This window comes from Plecotus auritus (genome assembly GCF_963455305.1).
Source record: "Plecotus auritus genome assembly, chromosome: 1".
NCBI classification, from domain to species: Eukaryota; Metazoa; Chordata; class Mammalia; order Chiroptera; family Vespertilionidae; genus Plecotus; species Plecotus auritus.
This window is the reverse complement of record NC_137770.1, coordinates 33,918,787-33,946,229: the sequence shown is the minus strand read 5'-3', so window position 1 is coordinate 33,946,229 and position 27,443 is coordinate 33,918,787. Positions and strand designations below refer to the sequence as shown.

The 27,443-nt window shown below is 42.1% G+C and overlaps 1 protein-coding gene across 2 annotated transcripts; it reads left to right on the top strand.

Annotated features, from left to right (window-relative positions):
- The first annotated feature begins 231 nt into the window (after positions 1–231).
- CHURC1 (churchill domain containing 1) lies at positions 232–27,016 on the top strand. 2 transcript variants are annotated; one of them, XM_080684391.1, is made up of 4 exons: positions 232–324; positions 17,411–17,546; positions 18,206–18,279; positions 24,425–27,016. In XM_080684391.1, exons 1-4 carry the CDS (start codon positions 286–288, stop codon positions 24,515–24,517), a joined length of 342 nt encoding a protein of 113 aa, XP_080540517.1. In that variant the 5' UTR covers positions 232–285; the 3' UTR covers positions 24,518–27,016. The 2 variants fall into 2 exon arrangements, with proteins under 2 accessions (XP_080540517.1, XP_080540518.1); XM_080684392.1 differs by having other exon boundaries at positions 271–324; positions 18,209–18,279.
- The last annotated feature ends 427 nt before the right edge of the window (positions 27,017–27,443 follow it).

Below are 27,443 nucleotides of genomic sequence, written 5' to 3'. Positions count from 1 at the left end.
GACTCAGGAAGGCGCCTTTTAGAATTTTGCTCAGTCCAAGATCCCTTCCCTCTTCCCGCCACTTGGTGCTCTTTCTCCCACCATTTCTGAAGTCCGACCGGTTGCTGCAGGAGAGACCCCCGTCGTGCCCTAACAACAGTTGCTAAGGGGCGGGGACTTCGACTCTGTTCCCAGACTAAATACTCCAGGGGCGAGTACTTAGGGCGCATGCGGCAATTTTTCCGCTCTCGCGAGGTTTCGCCTTCCCGGAAGTACTGGAGGACCTTCCCTGTTAACGGCGTCGCCATGTGTGGGGACTGTGTGGAGAAGGAGTATCCCAATCGGGTGAGCGAGTGAGCGCCGAAAACTTCCCGCTCCTTCGGCCGTGCCCGGACCCTGGGGCTTCTCATACCTGCGGCTGGCCTTCCCCGTGAGGCCTGGCGCGGGGCGGGCTCAGCGGCTTTGCTGTTCCAATGCCCGGGCATTTGACAGCTGTGGCGGCCCTTTCCCTCCGTCCCCGCCCTTGTGGGTGACATCAGCCGTCATCCCAGTTCTCTTTAGTTGCAGGGGACAACAAAGAAAACCCCACCACCATCAACCCAGTCGGCAAGAGACATCCCCATCCCTCCCCCTGGTCTCACCCGAAAGCTTCATTTGATGAAGTTCAATTTTTCTTACAGAATTCTAGATCTGGAAGGGACCTCTGAGGTCATCTGTTCCAACCCTGTTTTGTAGATGAGAAAACTAATGCCCTGGAAAGGGGAAACCACTTGCCCAGGTTCATATTGTAGTTAGTATGAGAGCCAAGACTAGAATTTAGGTTTCATGGCTGTTAACCTTTTAAATCTCTGTTTCTCTCAAGCTCAGGAGGTTGCAAACTTGTTTACTCTCATTCAACATTCATGGTATACTTACTGAACTTTTATGTGTGCGTGGCTAGATTACAAAGGGGTACCTAAGAAGAAATAAGAGGCAGCTTCATTGCTGCCTAAGAACTTACCTTTTGGGGGAGTGTGTGATTAATAAGAATTGAGTAGTACAGTCCATAGATGCTATTCAAGTTTAGAGAAAGAGGAGAGAGCAATAGGGGATAACATTATCCCCCCCACACACACAACCCCTCAAAAGGACTTAAGTTGGGACTTGAAAGTTAGTTGTGACTAGGGTAGAAAAGAAGGAAGGGGGAAAATAGCAAAACAAGGATTCTTGTATTGGGTGAGAGGTAGGAAATCTCTATAGTTTCTTCAGTCTCTTAATATTTTGAGTAATATTTAGTCTTTTTATATAATAACATGAAAACTCATAGGGGACAACCTCTTTGAAAAGAGGTTTAGCATCCTACCTAATAAAAGAGTAATATGCAAATTGACCATCACTCCAACACAAGATGGCTGCCCCCATGTGGACACAAGATGGCCACCACAAGATGTCCAGCAGGGGAGGGCAGTTGGGAGGGATCAGGCCAGAAGGGGAGGGCAGTTGGGAAGGACCAGGCCTGCAAGGGAGGGCAGTTGGGGGCAATCAAGCCTGCAGGGGAGGGCAGTTAGGGGTGACCAGGCCTGCAGTGGAGGGCAGTTAGGGGCAATCAGGCTGGCTGGGGAGCAGTTAGGCATCAATCAGGCTGGCAGGGGAGTGGTTAGGGGGTGATCAGGCTGGCAGGCAGAAGCAGTTAGGGGCAATCAGGAAGGCAGGCAGGCGAGCAGTTGGGAGCCAGCAGTCCTGGATTGTGAGAGGGATGTCCGACTGCCCATTTAGGCCTGATCCCACCGGGCAGTCGGACATCCCTTGAGGGGTCCCAGATTGGAGAGGGTGCAGGCTGGGCTGAGGGACACACCCCCCCCATGCACGAATTTTGTGCACCGGGCCTCTAGTTATCAAATAAAGTTAAAGGTGTGCATACTGAATGACCCAGCAGTTCCCATTCTGTAGAAATAAATGCATGTGCATATGGTCCGGAGACTTGTATAAGAATGTTGATAACAGCATTGTTTATACTAGTAGGCTGGCAAAGGGCGATAGAGTCATAGAATGGAACACCATGTATGAGCAATGAAAGTGAACGAATTAGAGCAGTGGTTCTGAACTAGGAGTAATTTTTCCTCCCAACAGACATTTGGCAATATCTGGAGACATTTTTGGTTGTCACATCTGGGAGTACTACTGACACCTAATAGGTAGAGGCATTATGGTGTCCATTTACGTTTGACATACTTTTCTGTACTGTATTCTATTTCATATATATGTTTAAAGTTTAAAAAGAGACTTTTATGAATCCAATAATGAACACTGCACGTTTACAGAGACCATGAGGGAGATGTATTAAAGAGATTAGGTTGGATTCTTAAGAGTTGAGCTGAAGACTTAAAAATTATATTGTGAAGTTTAGATTTAAAAATTATATTGAGACTTCAAAGACTTAAAAATTATATTGAGAAGTTTAGATTTTATACTTTAGGCATTGGGCAACCATCAAACAAAATTGAACAGGGAAATTCTTCTGAAATCTGTTGCTTAGGAAAAGGAATCTTATGGCTGTATATCAAAATAATGGGATAGGGTAATGTAAAAGGAGAGCCCCATAAAGCATTTGGGGAGCCATGACAACAGTAGTGTAGGCATGAAATAATGAAGACCTCATTTCAAAGAGCATTAATAGGACTAAACCAATTTAATGTAGGAGGGGAGAAGGAAAGAGCTATGGATGATCTCAGGGTTTTCAATCTAGGCAACTGGGAAAATTGGAATTATGATTAGCAAAATTGAGGATTTATTAGTCAGATTATTTTAATCATGTCTCATTCAAGGTTGAGAATGTAAAATCCAATCAATTAAGTGAAAATACAAGATTGCAATTTGGGTGCAAGATTGAAACAGATGAGACAGCCAAATAAAGTTGTCAAATGGAAAAGATTTGTTCTCTTAAAGAAAGAATGTATAGAATCAAGGATTGAGCTTCAAGGAATAAATTAACTTAGAGAGTGAAAATAGAATACAGTAGAGGAAGAAGAGTGGAAAAGGGATTGAGGTAATTGGAAAACTAGGAAAGTGCCTTTCATAAGCACTTTTCTCTAATTTTGTTATGCTCCAAAATAATTAAAGGGTTGTCATGAGGAAGAATTAAACTTTTCTTTGAATTTTAGAAGGCAGAATTAGAAATAATTAGTGGGTGGGTGTTATGGGATTGTAGGCTTTGAATCAGAATAAAGAACTTTAACAGATTTTAAAAATGGAATAGATAACCCTTAGAAGAATTGAACTCTCTTCCTGATGTTCAGTAAGACTAATTGACCATTTGAAATCTCAAGCATCCTTCCTTGAGATTTTATTGAGTCCATAGATATTTTTAAGGGCAGTAAGAGCAGAGCCACTTTGAGCTTAGCAAAGGAAAGAACAATAAGATGGTGTTAATAAGTATAGTAATTCAGAAAATTTGGCAGAAAAAAATAATGGATTAGCATGTTGGAAGTTCTACGTGTAGAATGAGTAGATAATAAATATCTAATTATCTCTGTTTTCATAAAATTTTCTGGAGTTTCGCGATAAGTGTTTTTCATAGACTAGAGATACACGTAATGAATTTTTAACAGAGCTCTGGCCTACTTGCTTGTAATGTTACACTGAGAACTTGAACTTTCCAATTTGATTTATGCTGTCAGTGTTTAGAGTTTACATTCCACATACTTACAAGGTCAGATTACAAAGTGGATTAGGCCACTTTGTATACAAGGTGCCCGTATTTATGGGTGCAGTTCTGTTCAGAGTTCTGTTTACTTGAAATTGGTATTTAGAGCTTTATTCTCTTAAGACTGTTTCTCATGCCTTAATTTCTTGGAGTCCTTGGCAGTCAGCTTTTATAGATTCAAGGCAGTCCTGATTTAAATCCAATCAGGACTATCTGATTTTAAAGACTACAGTAATCAAAAGAGTGTGATAGTAGTGCATAGATAGACATATAAATCAAGGGAACAGAATAGTCAAAAGTAGACCTGCATATGTATAGTCATTTGAGTTTTCTGCAAAGGTGCCAATGTTACTCAATGTGGAAAGGATAGTCTTTTTAAGAAATGTTGCTGGAACAACTGAATATTCATAAGGAAATAAATGAAACTTGATTATTCATATCATATATAAAAATTTTTTCAATGTGATCGTAAACCTAAACCAACAAGCTAAAACTATAGAATTTATAGAAGAAAACATAGGAGAAAATCTTTGCAACTTTGGGGTAAACAAATATGTCTTAGAAGACAAGCACAAAAATAAGGGAAGAAGCAATTCGATAAATTGGACTTCAAAAAAATCAAAACTGCTCTTCGAAAGACACCATAAAAATGGTAAAACAAAGACAGGGAGAAAATATTTGTAACACGCGTCTGATAAAGGATTTGGATCTAAGAGATATAAAGGAATCTTATATCTCAGTAATCTATACTAATAAAAGGGTAATATGCTAATTAGACCGGGTCGATGGACATCTTCTGGATGTCTGACTTCCTTCCGGACAAAGCCACAGTGGCGGGGGCCCAGGCAGCGGTGGTTAGGGGCAATCAGGCCGGCAGGGGAGCAAGCAGTTTGGGGCGATCAGGCCGGCGGTGGAGCAAGCAGTTAGGGGTGAGATCAGGCTGGTGAGGGGGAGCAAGCAGGGGCGCGATCAGGTTGGTAGGGGAGCAAGCAGTCAGGGGTGCGATCAGGCTGGCACGGGGGAGCAAGCAGTTAGGGGCGCGATCAAACCAGCACGGGGGAGCAAGCGGTTAGGGGGTGAGGCTGGCAGGGAAGGGCAGTTGGGGGCGATCAGGCCGGCAGGCAGAGGTGGTTAGGGGCAATCAGGCTGGTGGGCAGAGGTGGTTAGGGGCGATTGGTTAGGAGCCAGCTGTCCTGGATTGTGAGAGGGATGTCCGATTGCTGGTTTAGGCCCCATCCCGCAGGGATTGCCCCTAACTGCCTCTGATTGCCCCTAACCAGCAGTCGGACATTCCCCAAGGGGTCCCAGACTGGAGAAGGTGCAAGCTGGGCTGAGGGACACCACCTCCCCACCTTCCCTCAACCCCCCCCCGTGCACGAATTTCGTGCACCGGGCCTCTAGTAACTTATAACTCAATAAGATAAACAACCTAACTTTAAAAAAATAGGCCCAAGACTTGAATAGACACCTCATGAAACAAGATACATGAATAGGCACCATGAAAAGATGCTCATCTTCATTATTCACTAGAGACCTGGTGCATGAAATTCTTGCATGGGTAGGGTCCCTAGGCCTGGACAGCGATCAGGGCTGATCTGGGGGGTGGATGCTCCCCCCCGCTGGCACCCACCTTGGCTGGCCTAGGGCCTGTGGGCTGGGAGCAGCTCCTGTGTTGAGCGTCTGCCCTCTGGTGGTCAGAGCACATCATAGCGATCAGTTGTTTTGCTGGTTGTTCAGCCGTTTGGTCAATTGGCATATTAGGCTTTTATTATATAGGATAAGAGAAATGCAAATTAAAGCTACAATGAGATACCACTTTTCATCATTAGAATGGCTAAAATTAAATATAAAAATCTTATAATACCTAGTGTTGGTGAGAAGGTGGAGCAGCTGGAACTCACACATTGCTGATGGGAATAGAAAATGGAAAACCTAGAAACCATGTGGCAGTTTCTTATAATGTTTATATATATATAACATATATATACACACATGTATATATATATATATATATATATATATATATATATATATATATATATATTATATATATTATGTTTTTACTGTATGACTCAGCAATTCCACTTCCAGTTACTTACCCAAGAGAAAGGTATATGTCCACACAAGACAAACATGAATCTTCATTGCTGTTTTATTCATAATAGCCGAAACCTGAAAAGAGCCCAAATGTCTGTCAACAGATAAATCCATGCATTGGTATACTACTTAGCAATAAAAAACAGCAAACTACCAATCCATATAACAACAGAGGTGATTAACAGAGCAAAAAAATCTGAATGCAAATGAGTATACTGCATGATTTTGTTTATATAAAATTTCAGGAGAGGCAAAATGAATCTCTAGAGATAGAAATCAGATCAGTGGGTGCCTGAGATGAGAGAGGGGTTAGAGATAAACTGCAAAGCATAAAGGAACTTCCTGGGAAGACAGAATTTTTTTTTAATTTCTTTATTAATTAAGGTATTACATATGTGTCCTTATTCCCCCATGACCCCCCACCTCCTATTCATGACCCCACCCCCCTGTTGTCTGTGTCCATTGATTAGGCTTATATGCATGCATATAAGTCCTTTGGTTGATCTCTCCCCCTTATCCCCACCTTCCCCTACCTTCCCTGAGGTTTCACGTTCTGATTGATGTTTCTCTGTCTCTGGATCTATTTTTGTTCATCAGTTTATGTTTTTCATTATATTCCACAAATGAGTGAGATCATGTGTTATCTTTCTCTGCCTGGCTTATTTCACTTAGCATAATGCTCTCCATCTCCATCCATGTTGTTGCAAATGGTAAGAACTCCTTCTTTTTTACCGTAGGGTAGTATTCCATTGTGTAGATGTACCACAGTTTTTTAATCCACTCATCTGCTGATGGGCACTTAGGCTGTTTCCAAATTTTAGCTACGGTGAATTGTACTGCTATGAACATAGGGGTGCATATATCCTTTCTGATTTGTTTTTCTAGTTTCTTGGGATATATTCCTAGAAGTGGGATCACTGGGTTAAATGGGAGTTCCATTTTTAGTTTTTTGAGGAAACTCTATACTGTTCTCCACAGTGGCTGCACCAGCCTGCATTCCTGCCAGCAGTGCACGTGGGTTCCTTTTTCTCCGCATCCTTGCCAGCACTTGTCATTTGTTGATTTGTTGATAATAGCCATTCTGACAGGTGTGAGATGGTACAGCATTGTTGTTTTGATTTGCATCTCTCTGATGATTAGTGACTTTGAGCATGTTTTCATGTGTCTCTTGGCCTTCCTTCTGTCTTCTTTCGAAAAGTGTCTATTTAGATCAGTTGCCCATTTTTTGATTGGGTTGTTTATCTTCTTTTTGTTAAGCTGCATGAGTTCCCTGTAAATGTTGGAGATTAAACCCTTATCGTTGATATCATTGGCAAATATGTTCTCCCATGCAGTGGGCTTTCTTGTTGTTTTATTGATGGTCTCCTTTGCTGTGCAAAAGCTTTTTATTTTGATGTAGTTCCATTTGTTTATTTTCTCTTTAGTTTCCATTGCCCTAGGAGCAGTATCAGTGAAGAAATTGCTTCGGCATATGTCAGAGATTTTTCTGGCAGTGGATTCCTCTAGTATTTTTATGGTTTCTCGTCATATGTTTAAGTCCTTGATCCATTTTGAGTTTATTTTTGTGTATGGTGTAAGTTGGTGGTCTAGTTTCATTTTTTTTTTGCAAATATCTGTCCAATTTTCCCAACACCATTTATTGAAGAGACTGTCTTGACTCCATTGTATGTTCATGCCTCCTTTGTCAAATATTAATTGAGCATAGTGATTTGGGTCTATTTCTGGGTTCTCTATTCTATTTCATTGATCTATATGTCTGTTCTTGTGTCAGTACCAGGCAGTTTTGGGAACAGTGGCTTTGTAATACAGCTTGAAATCTGGTATTGAGATCCCACCTACTTTGTTCTTCTTTCTCAGGATTGCTGTGGCTATTCGGGGTCTTTTTTTTATTTTTTATTCCAGATGAATTTTTGGAGAGTTCTTTCTAGGTCTGTGAAATATGCCACTGGTATTTTAATGGGGAGTGCATTGAATCTATAGATTGCTTTGGGTAGTATGGACATTTTAATGATGTTGATTCTCCCAATCCATGAACATGGTATGTTCTTCCATCTGTTTACGTTTTCCTCTATCTCTTTTTTCAGTGTCCTGTAGTTTTCCGTGTATAGGTCTTTTAACTCCTTAGTTAAATTTATTCCTAGGTATCTTAATTTTTTTGGTGTGATGGTAAATGGGATTGCTTTTTTAGTCTCTCTTTCTGTAAGTTCACTATTGGTGTCTAGAAATGCCATAGATTTCTTGGCATTAATTTTGTATCCTGCTACATTGCCGAATTCATTTATTGTCTATTAGTTTTTTGATGGAGTCTTTCGGATTTTTTATGTACAATATCATGTCATCTGCAAATAAGGACAGCTTTACTTCTTCTTTTCCAATTTGGATACCTTTTATTTCTTCTTCTTGTCTAATTGCAATGGCTAATACTTCCAGTACTATGTCGAACAGGAGTGGTGAGAGTGGGCATCCCTGTCTTGTTCCTGTTCTTAGGGGAAATGGTTTTAGTTTTTGCCCATTGAGTATGATGTTAGCTGTGGGTTTATCATATATAGCTTTTATTATGTTGAGTTATGATCCTTCTATTCCCACCTTGTTGAGAGTTTTTATCAAGAAAGGGTGTTGGATTTTGTCAAATGCTTTTTCTGCATCAATTGATAGGACTATGTGATTTTTATCTCTCAATTTGTTTATGTGATGTATCACGTTAGTTGATTTGCGGATATTGTACCATCCTTGCATTCCTGGGATAAATCCTACTTGGTCATGGTGTATGATCTTTCTGATGTACTGCTGGATCCGATTTGCTAGAATTTTGTTGAGGATTTTGGCATCTATGTTCATGAGGGATGTTGGCCTCTAATTCTCTTTCATTGTGTTGTCTTTATCTGGTTTTGGTATTAGGGTGATGCTGGCTTCATGGAAGGAGCTTGGAAGTGTTCCTTCCTCTTGAATTTTTTGGAATAGTCTGAGGAGGATAGGTTTTAGTTCTTCCTTGAATGTTTGGTAAAATTCCCCTGTGAAGCCGTCTGGCCCCAGGCTTTTGTTTGCTGGAAGCTTTTTGATGACTGCTTCAATTTCTTCCATAGTTATTGGCCTATTGAGATGTTTAGATTCTGACTGATTGAGTTTTGGAAGGTAATATTTTTCTAGGAATGTGTGCATTTCCTCCAGGTTGTCCAGTTTCTTGGAATAGAGTTGTTCATAGTATTTTTTAACAATCATTTGTATTTCGGTGGGGTCTGTTGTTATTTCACCTCTTTCATTTCTGATTTTGTTTATTTGGGTCCTCTCTCTTTGCTTCTTGGTGAGCCTGGCTAGAGGTTCATCAATCTTGTTTATCCTTTCAAAGAATCAGCTCTTGGTTTCATTGATCTTTTGTATTGTTTTTTTGTCTCTATGTCATTTATTTCTGTTCTAATCTTTATTATCTCCTTCCTTCTGCTCACTCTGGGCTTTTCTTGTTGCTCTCTTTCTCGTTGAGTTGTAAGGTTAGGTAATTTATTACCATTGTTTCTTGTTTTTTTGCAGTAGGCTTGTAGAGCTATGAACTTCCCTCTCAAGACTGCTTTTGCTGTGTCCCATAGATTTTGGATTGTTGTGTTTTCATTGTCATTTGTTGCCGTGATGTTGTTTATTTCTTCCTTAATCTCTCTGGTAACCCAGTCATTGTTTAATAGCATGCTGTTTAGCTTCCATGTGTTTGATTTTTTTGGATTGATTTTTATTGTAGTTGATTTCCAGTTTTATGCCACTGTGATCTGAGAAGATGCTTGATATGATTTCTATCTTCTTGAATTTGAAGAGACTTTGCCTATGACCCAACATATGGTCTATCTTTAAAAATGACCCACGTGCACTTGAGAAGAATGTATATTCTGTGGCTTTGGGGTGAAATGTTCTGAAGATGTCAATTAATTCCATCTGGTTTAGTGAGTCATTTAGGACTGATGTTTCTTTGCTGATTTTTTGTTTAGAAGATTTGTCCAATGGTGATAGTGGGGTATTAAAGTCTCCTACTATGATTGTATTGCTGTCAATCTCTCCCTTGATATCCTCCAGGAGTTTTTTTTATGTATTTGGGTGCTCCTGTATTGGGTGCGTATGTTTACCAGAGTTATTTCTTCTTGTTGGATTGCTCCCTTTAGTATTATGAAGTGGCCTTCCTTATCGCTTGTTATGTCCTTCACTTTGAGATCTAATTTGTCAGATATAAGTATTGCTACCCCAGCTTTTTTTTTCATTTCCATTCGCCTGAAAAACATTTTTCCATCCCTTCACCTTCAGTCTGTGTGCATCTTTTTTTCTGAGGTGGGTTTCTTGTAGACAGCAGATATATGGGTTGTGTTTTCTTATCCAATCTGTTATCCTATGTCTTTTGATTGGGGCATTTAATCCAATTACATTTAAAGTTATTATTGACTAGAGCCCTGGTGCATGAAATTCGTGCATGGGGGGGGGGTGGGGAGAGGGTGTCCCTCAGCCCAGCCTGCACCCTCTCCAATCTGGGATCCCTCCCACAATCCAGGACTGCTGGCTCCCAACTGCTCGCCTGCCTGCCTTCCTTATTGCCCGTAACCGCTTCTGCCTGCCAGCCTGATCACTCCCTAACCACTCCCCTGCCAGCCTGATTAATGCCTAAATGCTCACCTGCCAGCCTGATTGCCCCTAACTGCCCTCCCCTGCAGGCCTGGTCACACCTAACTGCCCTTCCCTGCAGGCCCGGTCACCCCCAACTTCCCTCCTCTGCCGGCCTGGTCACCCCTAACTGCCCTCCCTTGCAGGCTTGATCGCCCCCAACTGCCCTCCCTTGCAGGCCTAGTCCCTCCCAACTGCCCTCCCCTGCTGGCTATCTTGTGGTGGCCATCTTGTGTCCATATGGGGGCAGGATCTTTGACCACATGGGGGCAGCCATCTTGTGTGTTGGAGTGATGGTCAATCTGCATATTACTCTTTTATTAGATAGGATAGAGGCCTGGTGCATGGGTGGGGGCCAGCTGGTTTGCCCTGAAGGGTGTCCTAGATCAGGGTGGGGGTTCCCTTGGTGCATGGGGCAGCCTGGGCGAGGGGCCTGTGGTGATTTGCAGGCTGGCCAAGCCCCGCAGTGACCCAAGCAGAGGCCCTGGTATCTGGGATTTATTTATCTTCTACAATTGAAACTTTGTAGCCTGGAGCAGAGCCAAGCCTTCTGCTCGCTCTGTGGCAGCCATTTCTGTTGGGATTTATTTATCTTCTATAATTGAAACTTTGTAGCGGAGACCAAGGCAGGCCAGGGCTTCAGAAGCTTGGCTTCCTCCATCGCCGGGGGCAACCCTAGCCTCCTGCTCTCTCCATTTCTTGCATTGCTGGTTTGGTGGTAATAAACTCCCTTAGTCCTTTTTTGTCTGTGAAGCTCCTGATTTCACCTTCAATTTTGATTGATAGCCTTGCTAGGTACAGTATTCTTGGATTCAGACCTTCTTTGCATGACTTTGTATATTTCATTCCATTCCCTTCTGGCCTGATGAGTTTCTGTTGAGAAATCAGTTGCTAGTCTGATGGGGGTTCCTTTGTTGGTAACTTTCTGTCTCTCTCTCTGGCCACTTTTAAGATTCTTACTTTGTCGTTGGTGTTTGCCAATTTAATTATAATGTGCCTTGGCATCAGTATTTGGGGTTCATTTTGCTTGGGACTCTGTGTGCTTCTTGGATTTCTGTGGGGTTTTTCTTCCCTATATCAGGGAAGTTTTCTGTCATTATTTCTTCAAACAGGTTTTCTATTCCTTGCTCAGTTTCCTCTCCTTCTGGAACCCCTATTATGCAGATGTTGTTTTGTTTCGTGTTGTCCCAAAGTTACCTTAGGCTCTCCTGCTTTTTAATTTTTTTTTTTCTAGAAGCTGCTCTATTTGGTATTTTTTTCTACCTTGTCTTCTAGCTCACTGATGTGGTCCTCCGCTTCTTCTAGTCTACTCTTGATGCTTTCTATTGAGTTCTTTACAGCAGCGATGTCATTTTCCATTTCTTCTTGGTTCTTCTTCATTTCCTCTTGGTTCTTACTCATATTGTCGAATTTGTCTTCCATTCTTTTTAGCCACCTTATGACAATTTCTCTGAATTCTTTCTCTGACAGGTTGCTTGCCTCCATTTCGTTTACTTCCTTTTCTGGTGATGCCTGCTTTTCTTGCATATTTGGGCTGTTTCTTTGTCTCCCCATGGTCTCTCTTCTCTGGGTGTCTGGTTATGTAGTTCTCTCTCTCCTGCGTTGATTTAAAGGCACAAAATACAACACAACCAGGTACAACACACCAGGCACTGAACATAAATGTATTCACAATATTAATAACTCCAAATAAAGGTGACCACCAGAGAAAGGCAAATTAGGGGAAAGGAGAGAAAGAAGAAGAGAAGAAAAAAAAAAGAAAGAAAGGAGTGCCAGAATGAAATTGGGAAAAGGAAAAAAAAAGTAAGAGAGAAAAGAAAGAGAATAAGAAAGAAAAGGGGAACAAACTATATCTATGGGGAGAAAACTCCAATAGAACAGCCACTAATCCCAGCAAATGCCAGCAACAGGTACCTGGAGATGAATACAAACTACAAACAACAACTAATATCAAGCAAGGTGAGGGAAAACAGAAGCAAAAAACAAAACAAAAAAAAGAATAAGCAAAACAGTCTCACAAACAAGCATAAAAAATCGATAAAATCAACATTCAAGCAAACAACAACAAAATGACAGAGAGAAAAACAATTTTTTGGATAGTGAAGCAGAAGAGAGAGGTGTGTATGAACTCGGAGCAGGGGATTGGAAATTAGATATATAAGTAGGGTGAAATTTTAACGGGGTAAAAAGAAAGAATAGGGAGAATCTAAAGCAGAAGAAGGGTAAGAGAAACAGGACAACAAAAGGGGAAAAGTTAGGAAGAGAGTGATGGCATAAAGGTAGAGTTGAGCTAGAGTAGAATGATGCTAAAGGAAAGATGAAAATAGAATATAGGACACTAATCTCAAAGTCAAATAAAGAGAAAATAAAATGACACTTTAAAAAAAAAGGTAAAATAGTAGTAGTAATAATACTGATTGAAAATAAAAATGTAATAATTAAAAAGGTAAAATCAAGTGGGGAAAAAGAAAAAAAATTAGTTTCTTAAGTAAAAGATGAAAAAAATAAAAAATAATAATAATAAAATAAAAAATAAAAATAAAATGTGCAGTAGTGAAGGTCATTCACTTCCTCTATTGTTCTGTTTTGCACGTCTGTTTCCCAGTCAGGACAGTGTTGCAGTTCCCTGCATTTCACTTCTCCTCAGTGTTGTAAGCCAGTCCTGATTTTTAAGCAGGCAGTGTGTCTTACTCTCTTGTATTCCTTTATTTGTGATTACACAAGAGTCAATTTATGATTCAACCCCTGGGTGGCAGTGTTTCTGGATTGACCTCTGGGTCTATAGGTCCTCTCTAGCCTGTGCTTAGATCCTGTTTTCCCTGTGGCACTCAATACCGGTTTGTGGGAGTGGGCTGCCCCAGAGCTGGTTCTCCGATGGTCACTCCCCACTCCGATCCCCAGGTTCCAGAAAAACAACTTTCCTCTGCAGTCTCCTAGGGTGTCCCCAACTGGGTGATCCCATGCACTGGGCTCAGCAATCAGAAGCAAGGATTTAAAGAGGAGAAAGCGCAAGTGTGCAAACTCCGGGGCTGCGTGCAAGTCTGCGCAGTCCTTCCTTCCCTCCCCGCTGTGTCCAAGCAGCCGGCACACTTTTAAAATTTTTAGGCTGTCCTTCTGCGTCAGATCAAAATGGGTTGCTTTTTAGAGATCCCCTCTGTTAGCAGCTCTGAGGACCCCCTTCCACATTCACGGATCACGCCAGCCCCAACAGCCATGGATTTTTCTAGGCGCAGACATCCCCCAGTCCTCCAGCTCCTGTAGTGCGCGCATTTCTCTGTCCTGCCGGGACCAGAGACCTCACCTTATCCCAGGTGAAATCTGACCTTTCTGTGGTGGAGTGTAGAGCTCCTCTGAATCCGCGTGTTTGTGCCAATTGGGGACAGGTTCTCTGGGGTTCGCAGCTGTTCGGTGGGTGCCGCAGTTGTAGATTTTCAGGCTTCTGATAACATCCACTTTCCCCTTCAAGATGGCGCGGTCTCCATGTCCGATCCGGTGGCTCCGGGAGGGATCCCAAGCGGCAGTGGGGGCTGCCCAGTCAGGGGAGCCCCATCCAGCAGTCCCCCACCTTCTCCTGGAGTATAGCTGTCCCTTAACTCACCAACAGACACCCCCCGTGCAACCCTCAGCTGTTCTTTCTATCTGCTCCGGGACAAGGCTCAGGACACGTCTGTCTATTCCGCCGCCATTTTTCTTCTCCACCGACAGAAATTTTTATATCTTGATTGGGGTAGTGTTTACATTGGCATGTATGTTCATTAAAAGTCATTTACCAATACCATTACAATATGTGGATTTTATTGTATGTAAGTTACACCTCACTAGAGTTGTGTATTTTTTAAAAATATTTTTATTGATTTCAGAGAGGGAGAGAGATAGAAACATCAATGATGAGAGAGAATCATTGATTGGCTGACTCCTGCACGCCCCTACTGGGGATTAAGCCTGCAACCCAGGGCATGTGCCCTGATCATGCCCTGACCTGTAATTGAACCATGACTCTCTGGTTCATCCTATATAATAAAAGCCTTACAAGCAAATCGACCGAACGGCGGAATGACCGGTTGCTATGACACACACTGATCACCAGGGGGCAGACGCTCAATGCAGGAGCTGGCCCCTGGTGGTCAGTGTGCTCCCACCAGTGGTGGGGGAGGGGCGCCGCTCAGCCAGAAGCCGGCTCATGGCTGGCAAGTGCAGCAGCGGTGGTGGGAGCCTCTCCTGCCTCTGCAGCAGTGCTAAGGAGCAGTGAGCAGGCAGGCAGTAAGGAGCGAGGGGTTCCAGACTGTGAGACGGCACAGGCCGAGCTGAGGGACCCCCCCACCTCAGTGCACGAATTTCGTGCACTGGGCCTCTAGTAGGTCTATACTCAACCACTGCGTCATGCCAGCTTGTTTTTTTAATCAAAGCAAAACACTTGTTCTTAATAGCTGGAAATTTATACTTCAATCTCAAGGCTTTTCCCTTCTTTAGTAGTTAAGTCCATGTGCCTATGATTTAATGTCTTCAAACTATACTAGTGGCCCGGTGCACAAAATTCGTGCACATTAAAAGGGGATTAATTAGAGGAAATAATTTAATATTGCTATTTGCCCTTTCTCTATAATAGAAGTGTCAGAGATGAAAGAAAATTAGTAAAATGTATATGAAAACCTTCCTTCTGTCAGAGCCTGGGGCACACCACGGGACCCAGAGTCAAGTCCCCACTCACCCACATGCGCCTCAAAATCGCGTGAGACTCAGACCTGGCTGCCCCCCCCCCCCCATCTCATTGGGATAGATCCAGACCTAGCTAGTCCCACCCTTGTCAAGCCACGCTGGGCAGGGAACGTAGCCTCAGGTCCCCTGGCCCGGTGCCAGGACGGGGGGCATGGCCTGAGGTCCCCCAGCCCAGACTGGGGGGGGGGCATGGCCTGAGGTCCCCCAGCCCAGATCGGGGGGGGGCTTGCCTTGAGGTCCCCCATCAAACCCTGCCAGGTGTGGGACATGGCCTGAGATTCCCTGTTAAGCCCCGCTGGGTGGGGGGTATGGTCTGAGGTCCCCGTCAAGCCCCGCCAGGCGGGTGGCGGGGCGCAGCCTCAGGTCCCCCGGCCTGGCACTGAGAGGGGGGAACAGCCTCAGGTCCCCTATCAAGCCCCATCGGCAAGGGGGTGCAGCCTCAGGTCCCCCCTGGGTGGGGGGGCACGGCCTGAGTTCCCCCGACCCAGCACTGGGGGTGCACCTTGAGGTCCCCTGTCAAGCCCCTCCAGGCATGGGGTCGCAGCCTCAGGTCCCCAGGCCTGGTGCTGGGGTGGGGGGCATGGCCTGAGGACCCTCGGCCTGGTGCTGGGGTGGGGGGCATGGCCTGAAGTCCCCTGTTAAGCCCCACCTGGTGGGGGGCATGGCCTGAGGTCCCCCGGCCTGGCCCTGGGGCCAGGGGAGCAGCCTGAGGTCCCCTAGCCCAGCACCAGGATGGGAAGCGCACCTTGAGGTTCCCTGTCTAGCCCTGCTGGGTGGGGGCATGGCCTGAGGTCCCCTGTCAAGCCCTGCCAGGTGGGGGTGTGGCCTGAGGTCCCCCAGCCTGGCGCTGGGGAGAGCAGCCTGAGGTCCCCTAGCCCAGCACCAGGACGGGAAGCACACCTTGAGGTCCCCTGTCAAGCCCCACGGGGGCGTGTGGCCTGAAGTCCCCTGTCAAGCCCCACCTGGTGGGGGGCGCGGCCTGAGGTCCCCTGGCCTGTCACTGGGGCGGGGGGAGCAGCATGAGGTCCCCTAGCCCAGCACCAGGATGGGAAGTGCACCTTGAAGTCCCCTGTCAAGCCCTGCTGGATGTGGAAGGCGACCTGAGGTCCCCTGTCAAGCCCCACAGGAGCGGGGGAGGGCGTAGCCTCAGGTCCCTGCTGATTGCTTGTTAAGGCTCCTTATGGGAACTTGGCCTCAGCTGTGGGTGCATCCATCTTTGTGATGGAGTGATGGTTAATTAGCATATTCCCTCTTTATTAGATAGGATAGTTAGCTTGATTTTTCCCCCCATCAGAGTTAATCTCTTCCTTAATACATAGCACCGAGGAGCTACTCACAAAGAAGAGGTTAATTGTACAGGGAATCCAGGATAGCTTCACTGTGACATCACTTCAGCTGGATCTTAATTCCCCGGATACTTCATAAGCTCTTTGAGAGCAGAAACGTGACTCATCCTCAAATTCTCCACTATTCTTTACACAGTATCAGGCACACAGCTACATTGGAGAAATGTTTATTTAAATGGTTTTTAATCACATTAACTGTTAAAAATACTCTATGTTTGCTGGTCAGAAATGAGATTGAAGTAGATTATTTATGAAATGACTTTTAGTTGTGAACAATTATTAGTAAGCCTTGAACAAAGACTTCCCCTGAGCCAGGAGCATAAATTGTTTAGTTTCTTAGTGATGAAGCAAAACCCTTTCTCTTTGAATTGCCATGGTGTTAGTCTGATGAATTGCAGAGTTTACCTCCTATGCCTGAATCATACATATCCATTAGGACTGACATCTATAGAGCTAAGAATCTATTTTTTTTGTTTATGTTATGGTATTTTTAAGTCTTCAGAAAATGCTGTTTCAATAATCAACTGAGCATTGCAGTGTATAAGATCATTTTTCTCATTGGCTCAATGTTTCCATTTTGATTGAATTTTAATTCTAGTTTTATGATAAGATACCTCATCTAATATTGTTTGCTGTTAGGTTTCTTTAATTTTTCTTTTCATATTTTAAATTACTAAAGCTTCATTAATTGTTTCTGAATATCCATTTGCATTTATTTCTCTTAAACATAATTGCAGACTTCAGAGACTTACAGTTCTAATACCATTTCAGTTTTATTTCCCATGAATAGTACATCTAGAGGAAAAAATAATAATTTCAAAAATTAATTGGTTTTGCCTTCAAGCAAGTAAATTTTGGCACTTTTCTTTTTTGCCTTTAGAGATTTAAAATCTATTAATCATTTTCACCAAGGATTTTGAAATATAAGAAAATTAAATTACTATTTTTATTATTTTAGGGTAACATTTGCCTGGAGAATGGATCTTTCTTGCTGAACTTTACTGGCTGTGCAGTGTGCGGTAAGCGGGATTTTATGCTGATCACAAACAAATCTTTGAAAGAGGAAGATGGAGAAGAAATAGTTACCTATGATCGTAAGTAGACCTTTTTGTTTGTTTTTGTTTTGTTAATCCTTACCTGAAAATATTTTTCCATTGATTTTTTTAGAGAAAGGAGGAGAGAGAGAGAAACATCTATGTGAGAGAGACACACTGATTGGTTACCTCCCACTTGAGCCCTGACCAGGACCGAGGATCAAGCCTGCAACCGAGGTACATACCCTTGACCAGAATTAAAACCAGGACCTTTCAGTCTACGGGCCCATGCTCTGTCCACCAAGCCAAACTGGCTAGGACTAACATATTGTTTTTACTAGAGTCTTGTTTTACCACTAAATTTACTTTAATGTCTAGCATTAGTTGTTTATCTATGATTGGTTGTTGTAGCACAATTTCTATCATTCCTGAGAATAAAAGCTTTTACATAGTTAGATAGGTCTAGCTGGTTTAAAAAAACAAACTTACATATCTGTTTACTGACTTACCTTAGAGAGCATTCAATGGGAATTAATATGTGCACATTGAGTGTCTGAACTTAGGCTGTTAATTATGTAGTGTTACTATGTCTTAGATTCTGGATTTCTTATTAAGGTAGATGTTTTAAAGCAATACCATTGCTGAGAATAGAAATTCTACTGCCTTAAGACACCTTCTAGAACTTAATTATTTAATATTTAAGTCTCTCTCTGTTTCAGCAGATCTGTGTCAGAATTGTCATCACGTAGTAGCCAGGCATGAATATACATTCAGTATCATGGATGAATTTCAGGTAAATGTATAAATATGGGTATGTTATTGGTGGGGGAAGATAATAAAAGAATCTTGAAAATCTGGATATAGTTTTCATAAATGAAGTACTAGTGAATATTAGAAGAGACCATCCCCCTCTCTTCTACCTGTGTAACTTGAGAGAGAAACTTTAGATGTGGGTGGATCTGCTCAAACCTGTCTTCACAAGAATCAGAAATCAGAGTGTGTATCTTACAGATGATTTCTCAGTCCTGTCATTTTTATGAAGAACATTCTTATGAGGTTATTATTGTGCATCTTTTTTCTCTACCTAGTTATATGATTGCACAATTTTTGGCTTCTTACTTGCTGGGCATGGAAATTGTGATAAGGCAGTTTTCCCTAATAGGCATGTAGAGTTGAGCAATTCTGTAGTCTCCATTGCAGTAAGACATTTTAATATTATTTGGTAAGTAAAATAACAAAATGGATGTATCAAGGTTGGAGGAGAGAAATTGAACCACCCTAAGGACAGAGAATAGGGATTTATTATAAAGATTAGTCCTTAGACCAGGGGTCCTCAAACTTTTTAAACAGGGGTCTAGTTCACTGTCCCTCAGACCATTGGAGGGCCGGACTATAGTTTAAAAAAAAAACTATGAACAAATTCCTATGCGCACTGCGGGCCCGGGATGAGTCGGCTGCTAAGCAGGACAGGCAGCGGCACCCAGCGGGCCGGATAAATGTCCTCGGCGGGCCGCATGTGGCCCGCGGGCCGTAATTTGAGGACGCCTGCCTTAGACAATTGTGAGAGCATGCGAAGAATGCAACAGAATTCTACAGGTTCGTGTAGGCCTGAAGTAGGTGTAAAGGTCAGGAAGGAAAGCTGGACAGTGCAGGAGAGCCAAGGGCACACTTTAACCACGAGGACACACTGCAGCCTGTGTCTGTCCCTCTCTGCCCCCATTTTCAAGCTGTTAGCTTGAGTTACTTATTTAGTGTGAACTAAATGTTCATCCACAGGGTATAAGTATTAGGTTAGCGCTTTTAACAGGCAAAGGAATTTTTTTTAAAATCCTCCAGATTTGAGTAGTAGTATAATTAGGAAAAATAAAATCTTTCATGATAGAATATTATAAAATAGTATAACCACTCTCATTCTTATTTTAATGTGCCAGAAAACACTTAGTCACCTGTCATAATCTGGTCTAATATGTTGTGCTTATAAATAAATAGCATCTTGACCGCATCTCCTCAGCATTCAAAAATTATACCTCAAAAAATATTTATATGATATATGTAACCAAGGCCGAAAGTGAGATTTCAGTGAATGAGCCGTGGCCAGATAGGGGAACAAGTATGTCATGAGCTTAAAGGAGCAGCTCCATCCTTTCATGGGAGGAAAGGAATGCTTGTAGCCATTTTCCAGAAGCTCCTGAAGGATCTGAGAGCTTTTTAGAGTTCCTAAATGGGTATTGCGATTGCTTGTTCATGCCCTAATTAAGCCATTGTATATTGCTGCCATGAGACCAAACTCAAGCTGATTTTCCTTTATGACTGAACGTAGCCATGTTCAAAGCTGCTCTAGAAATTACTCTGTGAAAGGAGGATGGTTTATTGTCACAATGCCCAAGTAGTGTGAAATTCTCTTGAAAAAAATCTCTTAGACTGGACTCTTGATCTCCAGTGTTCTCTCTCCCAGCATCCACTTTCCCCCTCGTATGTTAAATTCTGCCATCAGACTACCTCATTGGCCCTTCCGTAGCTCACCTTTAGCTGCAGTATAACATCCAAACTTCTCTTTCCAAAGTTCTTGCTGGGCTGTGGCTTCACTTTCCCTAGTTTCCCACTCTCTTCTCATGTGCACCACACATAGCATTGACCTTAGACTTCTTCCTTCCCTCCTGTTACAGCGGGGGAGTTTTATTTCCTCTGATGCTTACCCCTGCCATTTCTTCAGGAGTCTCGTATTACCTTCTCTCTTTGCATACTCTTTTTTCCATGGGACTTAAAATCTTTTACATTCAATATACTCCATTCTTCTTTATTTGTTAAAAATAAATTAAACTCTTTTTATTTTACTTAGCTCCCTTTTTGATGCATCCTCTCATCATCTTTCCTTCCTTTTGCTTTATTACTTGAATAGGTTTATATCCTGCTTCCCTTATTTCTCTATGTTCCTCTTAACCACCTACAAACTGGTTTTCATTTTCACCTTTCTAAAACTCTTCTCTCATAGGTTTCCCAGAACAGTTCTTACCTCTTTTAGCATCTCTTCTGATTCTGGTTTTGTTAACCATTGTTGTCTTTTTAAAGCATTTCTTCTCTTAGATCCATAGTGCTAGATCTTTTTTATTTCTTTTAAATCATTTAGCCTGCTCATTTGCTTTTTCTCTGGTTTCCTTTCCTGTTTTCCCCTAAGCTTTGGTGTCTGACCTAGGACCTTCTCTATACTCCCTCAAATAGTGAGCACACTCCATCTCATTTAAAACCTATCAGATATCTTCCAAATCTCCTTCTCTAAGCCTAATATCTTACCTGCCCTCTTTTTTTCTCTGTTTCTCTTATTTTTGCTCCATTGCCAAACCTTGTGTCAAGGACAATAACCTCTTAAATCAAATTACTTCAGCAGCTCCCAAGCTGTAGTTCTGCACTCTGCCCTCAGTTAATCTTTCTCAAGCATATCACCCTGCTGCTCCTCTGCTACTTCATAGGCATATGCTTACTCTTTTTGATATCACTGTCCTTTTCGGCCTTTTTCCTTGACTGGTCCCTTTCTCTACCTTCAAGCCAACTAAATCTTACCTCTTTTAAGCTGAGTTTAAATTTTATCTCCTTGCTCTTGATAGTTCAACCCATACTTCTTTCTCCTTTTCCTGAGCACTTCTTGTACCTACAGCAGTCCTGTAGGTCTTCATTCTCAGCTGCTGTGACTTAGTTTTCTCTTCCCTACCCTATTCCAGCCTCATCTTACTCTGGCAGTGGTTCCAGTTCAAAGTGCAATTCCCACTATTGATAATGTATTGTTTTGTTTTAAATGTCTTATGGGAATTTTAAACATAATAAAAAAAATAGGCAGAATAGAGTATTAACCTCCATTACCCAGCTTTAATTTGCTTTATTTGTACCTCACCATTCCCATGTCTCCCCACAGGATAATTTTGAAACAAATTCCAAATGTATCACTACTTCTACAAATATTTCAGTATGTATCCCTGTTTATAAAGCAACCACAAGGCCATTGTTAAATAAAGGAGATTTTCTGATGGCAAGAATAGAGGGGAAAGTAGAGACAGAAGTACAGAGTTGGTGGAAAATACATTATGAATGATTACAGATATTCTTTATATTTTATATCACTCTAAAAGCCATTAAAATGACTATGTGTTTGCCCCAGGAAACAAGAGGGGACTGGTGAGATTGCTTTCTGTTCTTCTGTGGACCAGGAAGGAGAGGCCTTGGAGTCAGAATCCTATCTAATAAAAGAGTAATATGCAAATTGACCATCACTCCAACACACAAGATGGCTGCCCCCATGTGGTCAAAGATGACTGCCCCCATGTGGACACAAGATGGCTGCCACAAGATGGCCAGCAAGGGAGGGCTGTTGGGAGGGACCAGGCCTGCAAGGGAGGGCAGTTGGGGGCGATCAAGCCTGCAGGGAAGGGTAGTTAGGGGTGACCAGGCCGACAGAGGAGGGAAGTTGGGGGTGACTGGGCCTGTAGGGAAGGGCAGTTGGGGGGGACCAGGCCTGCAGGGGAGGGCAGTTAGGGGCAAACAGGCTGGCAGGTGAGCATTTAGGCATCAATCAGGCTGGCAGGGGAGTGGTTAGGGGGTGATCAGGCTGGCAGGCAGAAGCAGTTAGGGGCAATCAGGAAGTCAGGCAGGCGAGCAGTTGGGAGCCAGCAGTCCTGGATTGTGAGAGGGATGTCCAACTGCCCGTTTAGGCCCGATCCTACCGGGATCAGGCCTAAACGGGCAGTTGGACATCTCTCGAGGGGTCCCAGATTAGAGAGGGTGCAGGCTGGGCTGAGGGACACACCCCCCCCCCCCCCCCCGTGCACAAATTTTGTGCACCAGGCCTCTAGTTAATATATAGTGATAGAGAAAAAGGACTTCGGTGATATAGCCACGGGACCCTCAGAATAAGCCACAGGATCTGGTCTTACCCAAAGGTGATTCCACCCACTCCACCCTTCCTTCCAAATCTGTGCCCTTTGGCTTTGCCCAGGTGGAGCCTTTGAGGGTCTCCATGAATGCCTGGGAGAAATTCTTATTCTCCCAAATTGGCTAGTTTTGGTAAAAGGTTTCCCAGTCCCACCACATTCCTGGCCACACATGGAGATACGTTTCTGGCACTCCAAGGTAGAATTCTAGGCATATTTTCCCATAGAAGTGCTGCTATATATGGTTAGAATCTATAGTACTTGTATAATATAAATTTAAAAGACTCCCTGGAGTTCCTGGGAATCTGTCGGGTACAACTACTTCTGTGGGAAACTGCTTTTGAATTCTTAACAGTTGACCTACAATGGAATTTGGAATACAGACTGCCTATAAATTAATCTTTACAGATTATACCATATGTTAGGTGTGTGTCTGTTTTTTCTCCCAAGTTAGGTTGTAAGTTTTTTTTTTTTTTTTTTAAATATATTTTATTGATTTTTTACAGAGAGGAAGGGAGAGGGATAGAGAGTTAGAAACATCGATGAGAGAGAAACATCGATCAGCTGCCTCCTGCACACCCCCTACTGGGGATGTGCCCGCAACCAAGGTACATGCCCTTGATCGGAATCAAACCCGGGACCCTTGAGTCCGCAGGCCGGCGCTCTATCCACTGAGCCAAACCGGTCAGGGCTAGGTTGTAAGTTTTACACGGGCAGTTTTGTCCTTTCCTTCTTTCATGTCTACAAGTGTTCCTAGCACTACATAAAAACTTGTCAATGAATAGATTGGTTGAAAACTCAGATATTTATCTAGCTTCACACATATTCCCATTTGACTTTATTACCTTTTTCTTCTTCATTTCCAGTGGGAGGCTGATATCCTACTAGTAATGTCCAATGGGTGAAGAAAACAGAAGTATTTGAAGGCAGTAAAAGACTTTGGAGAGACTGGATTTTTATTTTATTTTTAATTCATGAGACTTGCATTTGTTTGCTGAGGTCTAGCCTCTATTTCTATAGTGTGTGTAGAGTAGACTTTAAAATTAAATGTAGTCTTTAAGAAACAGTCCACTGCTATAATTAAGCTCTTTCCTAAACTCACTAGAAGGAAGTGGAAAGGCAGTTGCCTGGTTCTGAGTCTTTGTGCTGTAGTTGTTGTTTATCTCTGTGGCCCTCTCTCTAGTGACTGTCCAGACCCTTGAAACACAAACTGCCTTGACTGACCAGTTGCCAGACAGCTAGCAATCTCAATGTCAGGTGCAGAAACACGTATAGATTTGACATAGATGTTTGTTTTCCTAAAGAAGATAAAGATTTTTAAGCAAAAGATTTAAAAGAAATGTTTCTGTAGTTTATGACGATATTAAATATTCTAGAAAGGGACCTCTATTAGAACAGGACTTTGTCCTAAGGATTTTTGCCTAAAACAAAATCCCTTCTGTCATTAGTCTGAACATTTGTTAAACCCAAGAAACATAAAACTCCTTAAATAGATCAAATTCCAGACAACTGACTATCTAAATATGAGGCATGCTTGACATACTAGTGGATTTAATATAATTTTTTATTTTCTTGGGATAGTTAGTTAAGTAGCTTTTTTGGTTTAGGAAATTTCTCCCTTGTTTATTCTTTTAAAAATCATTTCTATTGCATATTAGTGCTAAATATCCTAGAAAGAAACATCTCTATGATCAGGAATTTGTCCTTAGGGGCCCACACTCAAATAACAGCACTAACTAAGCCAAATATATGTGTTTTTTAAGTCCAAGAAATGGGCATGCATTTCCAAGATGGCATTCTTGTATTCATAGTAAATAGAGCATCAGCATGTATTCAGTTTATATAAACAAAAGGCTATGGGATACCTAGAATAAACCTAAGACATTGTTTATGGGTGTTGAAATTGACCTAACTTACAGAAAGAATATCCATGGCAATGTAGAGGACAGCACCTGAGTAAGTTAGGAAGCATCTTCCTCCCTGTTCCTCACGGTAATGATGCACTTTATCTTGTTCTAGGAGTACACCATGCTGTGCTTGTTATGTGGCAAAGCTGAAGACACTATCAGCATTCTCCCTGATGACCCCCGACAAATGACTCTGTTATTCTAAGGACCCTTCTGCAGTTCTGTTGTAACTAGGTTGTGTTACAATACTGCAAACCTGATGGTTTGTCTTAGTTTATAATGGAAATGATTTGCTTATTTGTTTCTGCTTAGACTTACCTATTCTTTGAAAGAAAAGAAGTAATTTTGGGGATTACTGTTCTCTAGAGCTGAGCTTTTCTGCCAAAGTTCCCAATTCACATTGGTGCAGCCAGAAAGAAGCATCTTTGTTTGTGCTGTGTGGCTAAAATTAATTAGAATGGGAGAACTTAGTGCCCAGATCTTGGTTCCAGTGAAAGGAAGCAGGGCTCCTTGAAGAAATGACTTACTCTAGGACTAGGGCTATAAATACACAAGATGAGCCTGGAGCATCTTGCGCCACAAAAAAAAGAAAGTGCTCAGAAAAAATCACAATGGTTGGGGATGTCAGAAGGACAGAAGAGCCAACTGAAGGAGCTCCCAGTAACCAAAGCTGGAACAATTCGAGTAAAAAATTAAGTAGCATTGGATTATAACTCAAACTATAAAATAAATATTCATGAATCCATACTGAAATAAATGATTGAATAAGTTAATATATACATTATGATAGGCAAATCTCCCATGCAAAAGATTTTCAAATAATGTATGTAGATATTCCCCACTCCTTAAGTGTGAGAGTGTGTGTGTGTGTGTGTGTGTGTGTGTGTGTTGACTTCCCTCTAGAGCAGCCGTGGGCAAACTACGGCCCGCGGGCCAGATCCGGCCCGTTCGGCTGTTCTATCCGGCCCGCGGAGCCGAAAGAGCGGAGGGTTCTCTTGCTCTCTCCTCCGCTCCTTTACTTTGAATTTATATTAGTTCACACAAAAACTCCATCCATGCTTTTGTTCCGGCCCTCCGGTCCAGTTTAAGAACCCATTGTGGCCCTTGAGTCAAAAAGTTTGCCCACCCCTGCTCTAGAGTATAGTATTGAAAGGGGACAAACATTAGCCCGGATCAAGGTTAACATCATTGGTGATAGGCCATGTGATAGCATCATGTGATTAGAATGGCACTTTACCTTTGTAATATCCTCCCCAAAAACCATAACTCCAGTCTCATCATTAGAAAAATATCAAACAAATCCCAGTTCAGGGACATTCTACAAAATACCTGACCAGTGCTCCTCAGAACTGTCAGGTCATCAAAGATAAGGACATCTGAGAAACTGGTTTGCTCAGAGTAAGTAAACGACTGCTGACTGTAATGTCATACCCTGAGTGGGATCTTACACCAGAAAAAGGACATTTGGGGAAATCTGAATAAAGTGTGGACTTTTGTTAATATAAATAGAATGGTTTCATTTGCTCCAAAGGAGTCTTAGACTATCTTAACTTGCATAGATGAAAGAACACTGGGTGTTCTAAACTCTGGCATTTAGTAGCAGCACAACCATTAAGCAAAGCATTGCTCTATTTTTTATTGTCCCCTTTTTAAAAAATTGGTCTAATAAGAATTGATATTATACATCCTGCTCAGTATTATTGAGAGATCCAAATGAATAGTGAATGTAAAATGCTCTGGAAAGCATAGAAAGAACTAGATACAAATGAGATGGCTTCAGTTAGTTCTTCTCATTGTGAGACCAGACTAAAAGGGTTAGGCATTAGAAACAAAATTGTTTCCTCTTCAGGTCTAAGAGACTTAGGCATTCTGAACTAAGGCTTTGCTTCTAAGAAAGAAAGGTGAGCCAAGTGATCATTATTGATACCAGGGAAAAGCTTTGTTATGTAACAGGGATAATAAAGGCTGAGGTTTATTGAGTACTTACTTTGTGCCAAGGCCTTTGTAAAAAAGCACTGATTTAATCCTCATTCACAGCTCCATGAAGTAGGTACTATTATTAATCCGATTTTAGAGCCAAAGAAACTAAGCATAAAAAGTTGAATAGCTTACTCAGGGTCACACAGCTAGTAGTCACTCCCTCTCAGGAGTGTTCAGTACATATGAAGGACAGGGTTCTGACAAGGTCAGGAAGAGTTTGAGAATATCAGTGACTGTCCTCTGAGAAACCAAGGCATGTCAGACCAAAATTTATTATTTGGAAAAGCTAAGTTAGCTGCTCCTAAGGAATCAGTTGTTTTATTCCTGGAAAATATTTTCCACTTACTGCAAATCTATATCTGACCTGCTGAGGAAATCATTTGGTGAAATGAATCCAGAAAGTAGAGAAAGTGCTTCATTACTTTAAATAGCACTAAGCCCTTTACAGCCTCTGAATCGTCCCTTTTTGGAGTTTGAATGCTTCCAACTTAGTCATTTGGAGCTCAAGAGTACAATTTTATATGCCTCTACTGATACCTTCGTCTATTGCAAGATGTATAATTATCTATTTTGAACTAAATATACTACAAAAATTTAAAACATAAAATCCTATCCATATATTTTATTATTATTTTACCAACATCATGCTATGTTTTGTGATACTTTCTTTTTCATCTTCTAGAATTTTTCTCTGGTTCTAAAAGAATAAAGACCCTTTGAGCCCAGTTCTACTGAGTCTATTTTTCTGTTCAAATAAAGAGGAACCAGCATCAGTCTTTTTTACCTTCCTATCCTGAGATACCAGAAGGACAAGGCTTCACCTATACGTGTAATTGGGAATGTGGGCGTGTCCTGACACCTCATTCTTTCTCTATTTGCTCCATGAGGTACAGATCTGGGTCTGCCTAGTTCAGATCTTGGAGTTCAAAACTCAGTATGTTTATTGTGTTGATTTAGCTAGCTCTGTCTTAAGTTGTTCTGGGTTCTCCCAGAACAATACTAATTAATTGATATATGATATAGTCTGGGCACAACCAGATATGGTTTGTTACTTTTAAGTTATCACTAAAAAAATATATGTTCACTGTTCTTTATTTCAGTGTATCAGGAATCCTTTCTGTTTCATTCTTTTGTGAGCAAGGTTAAGTTAT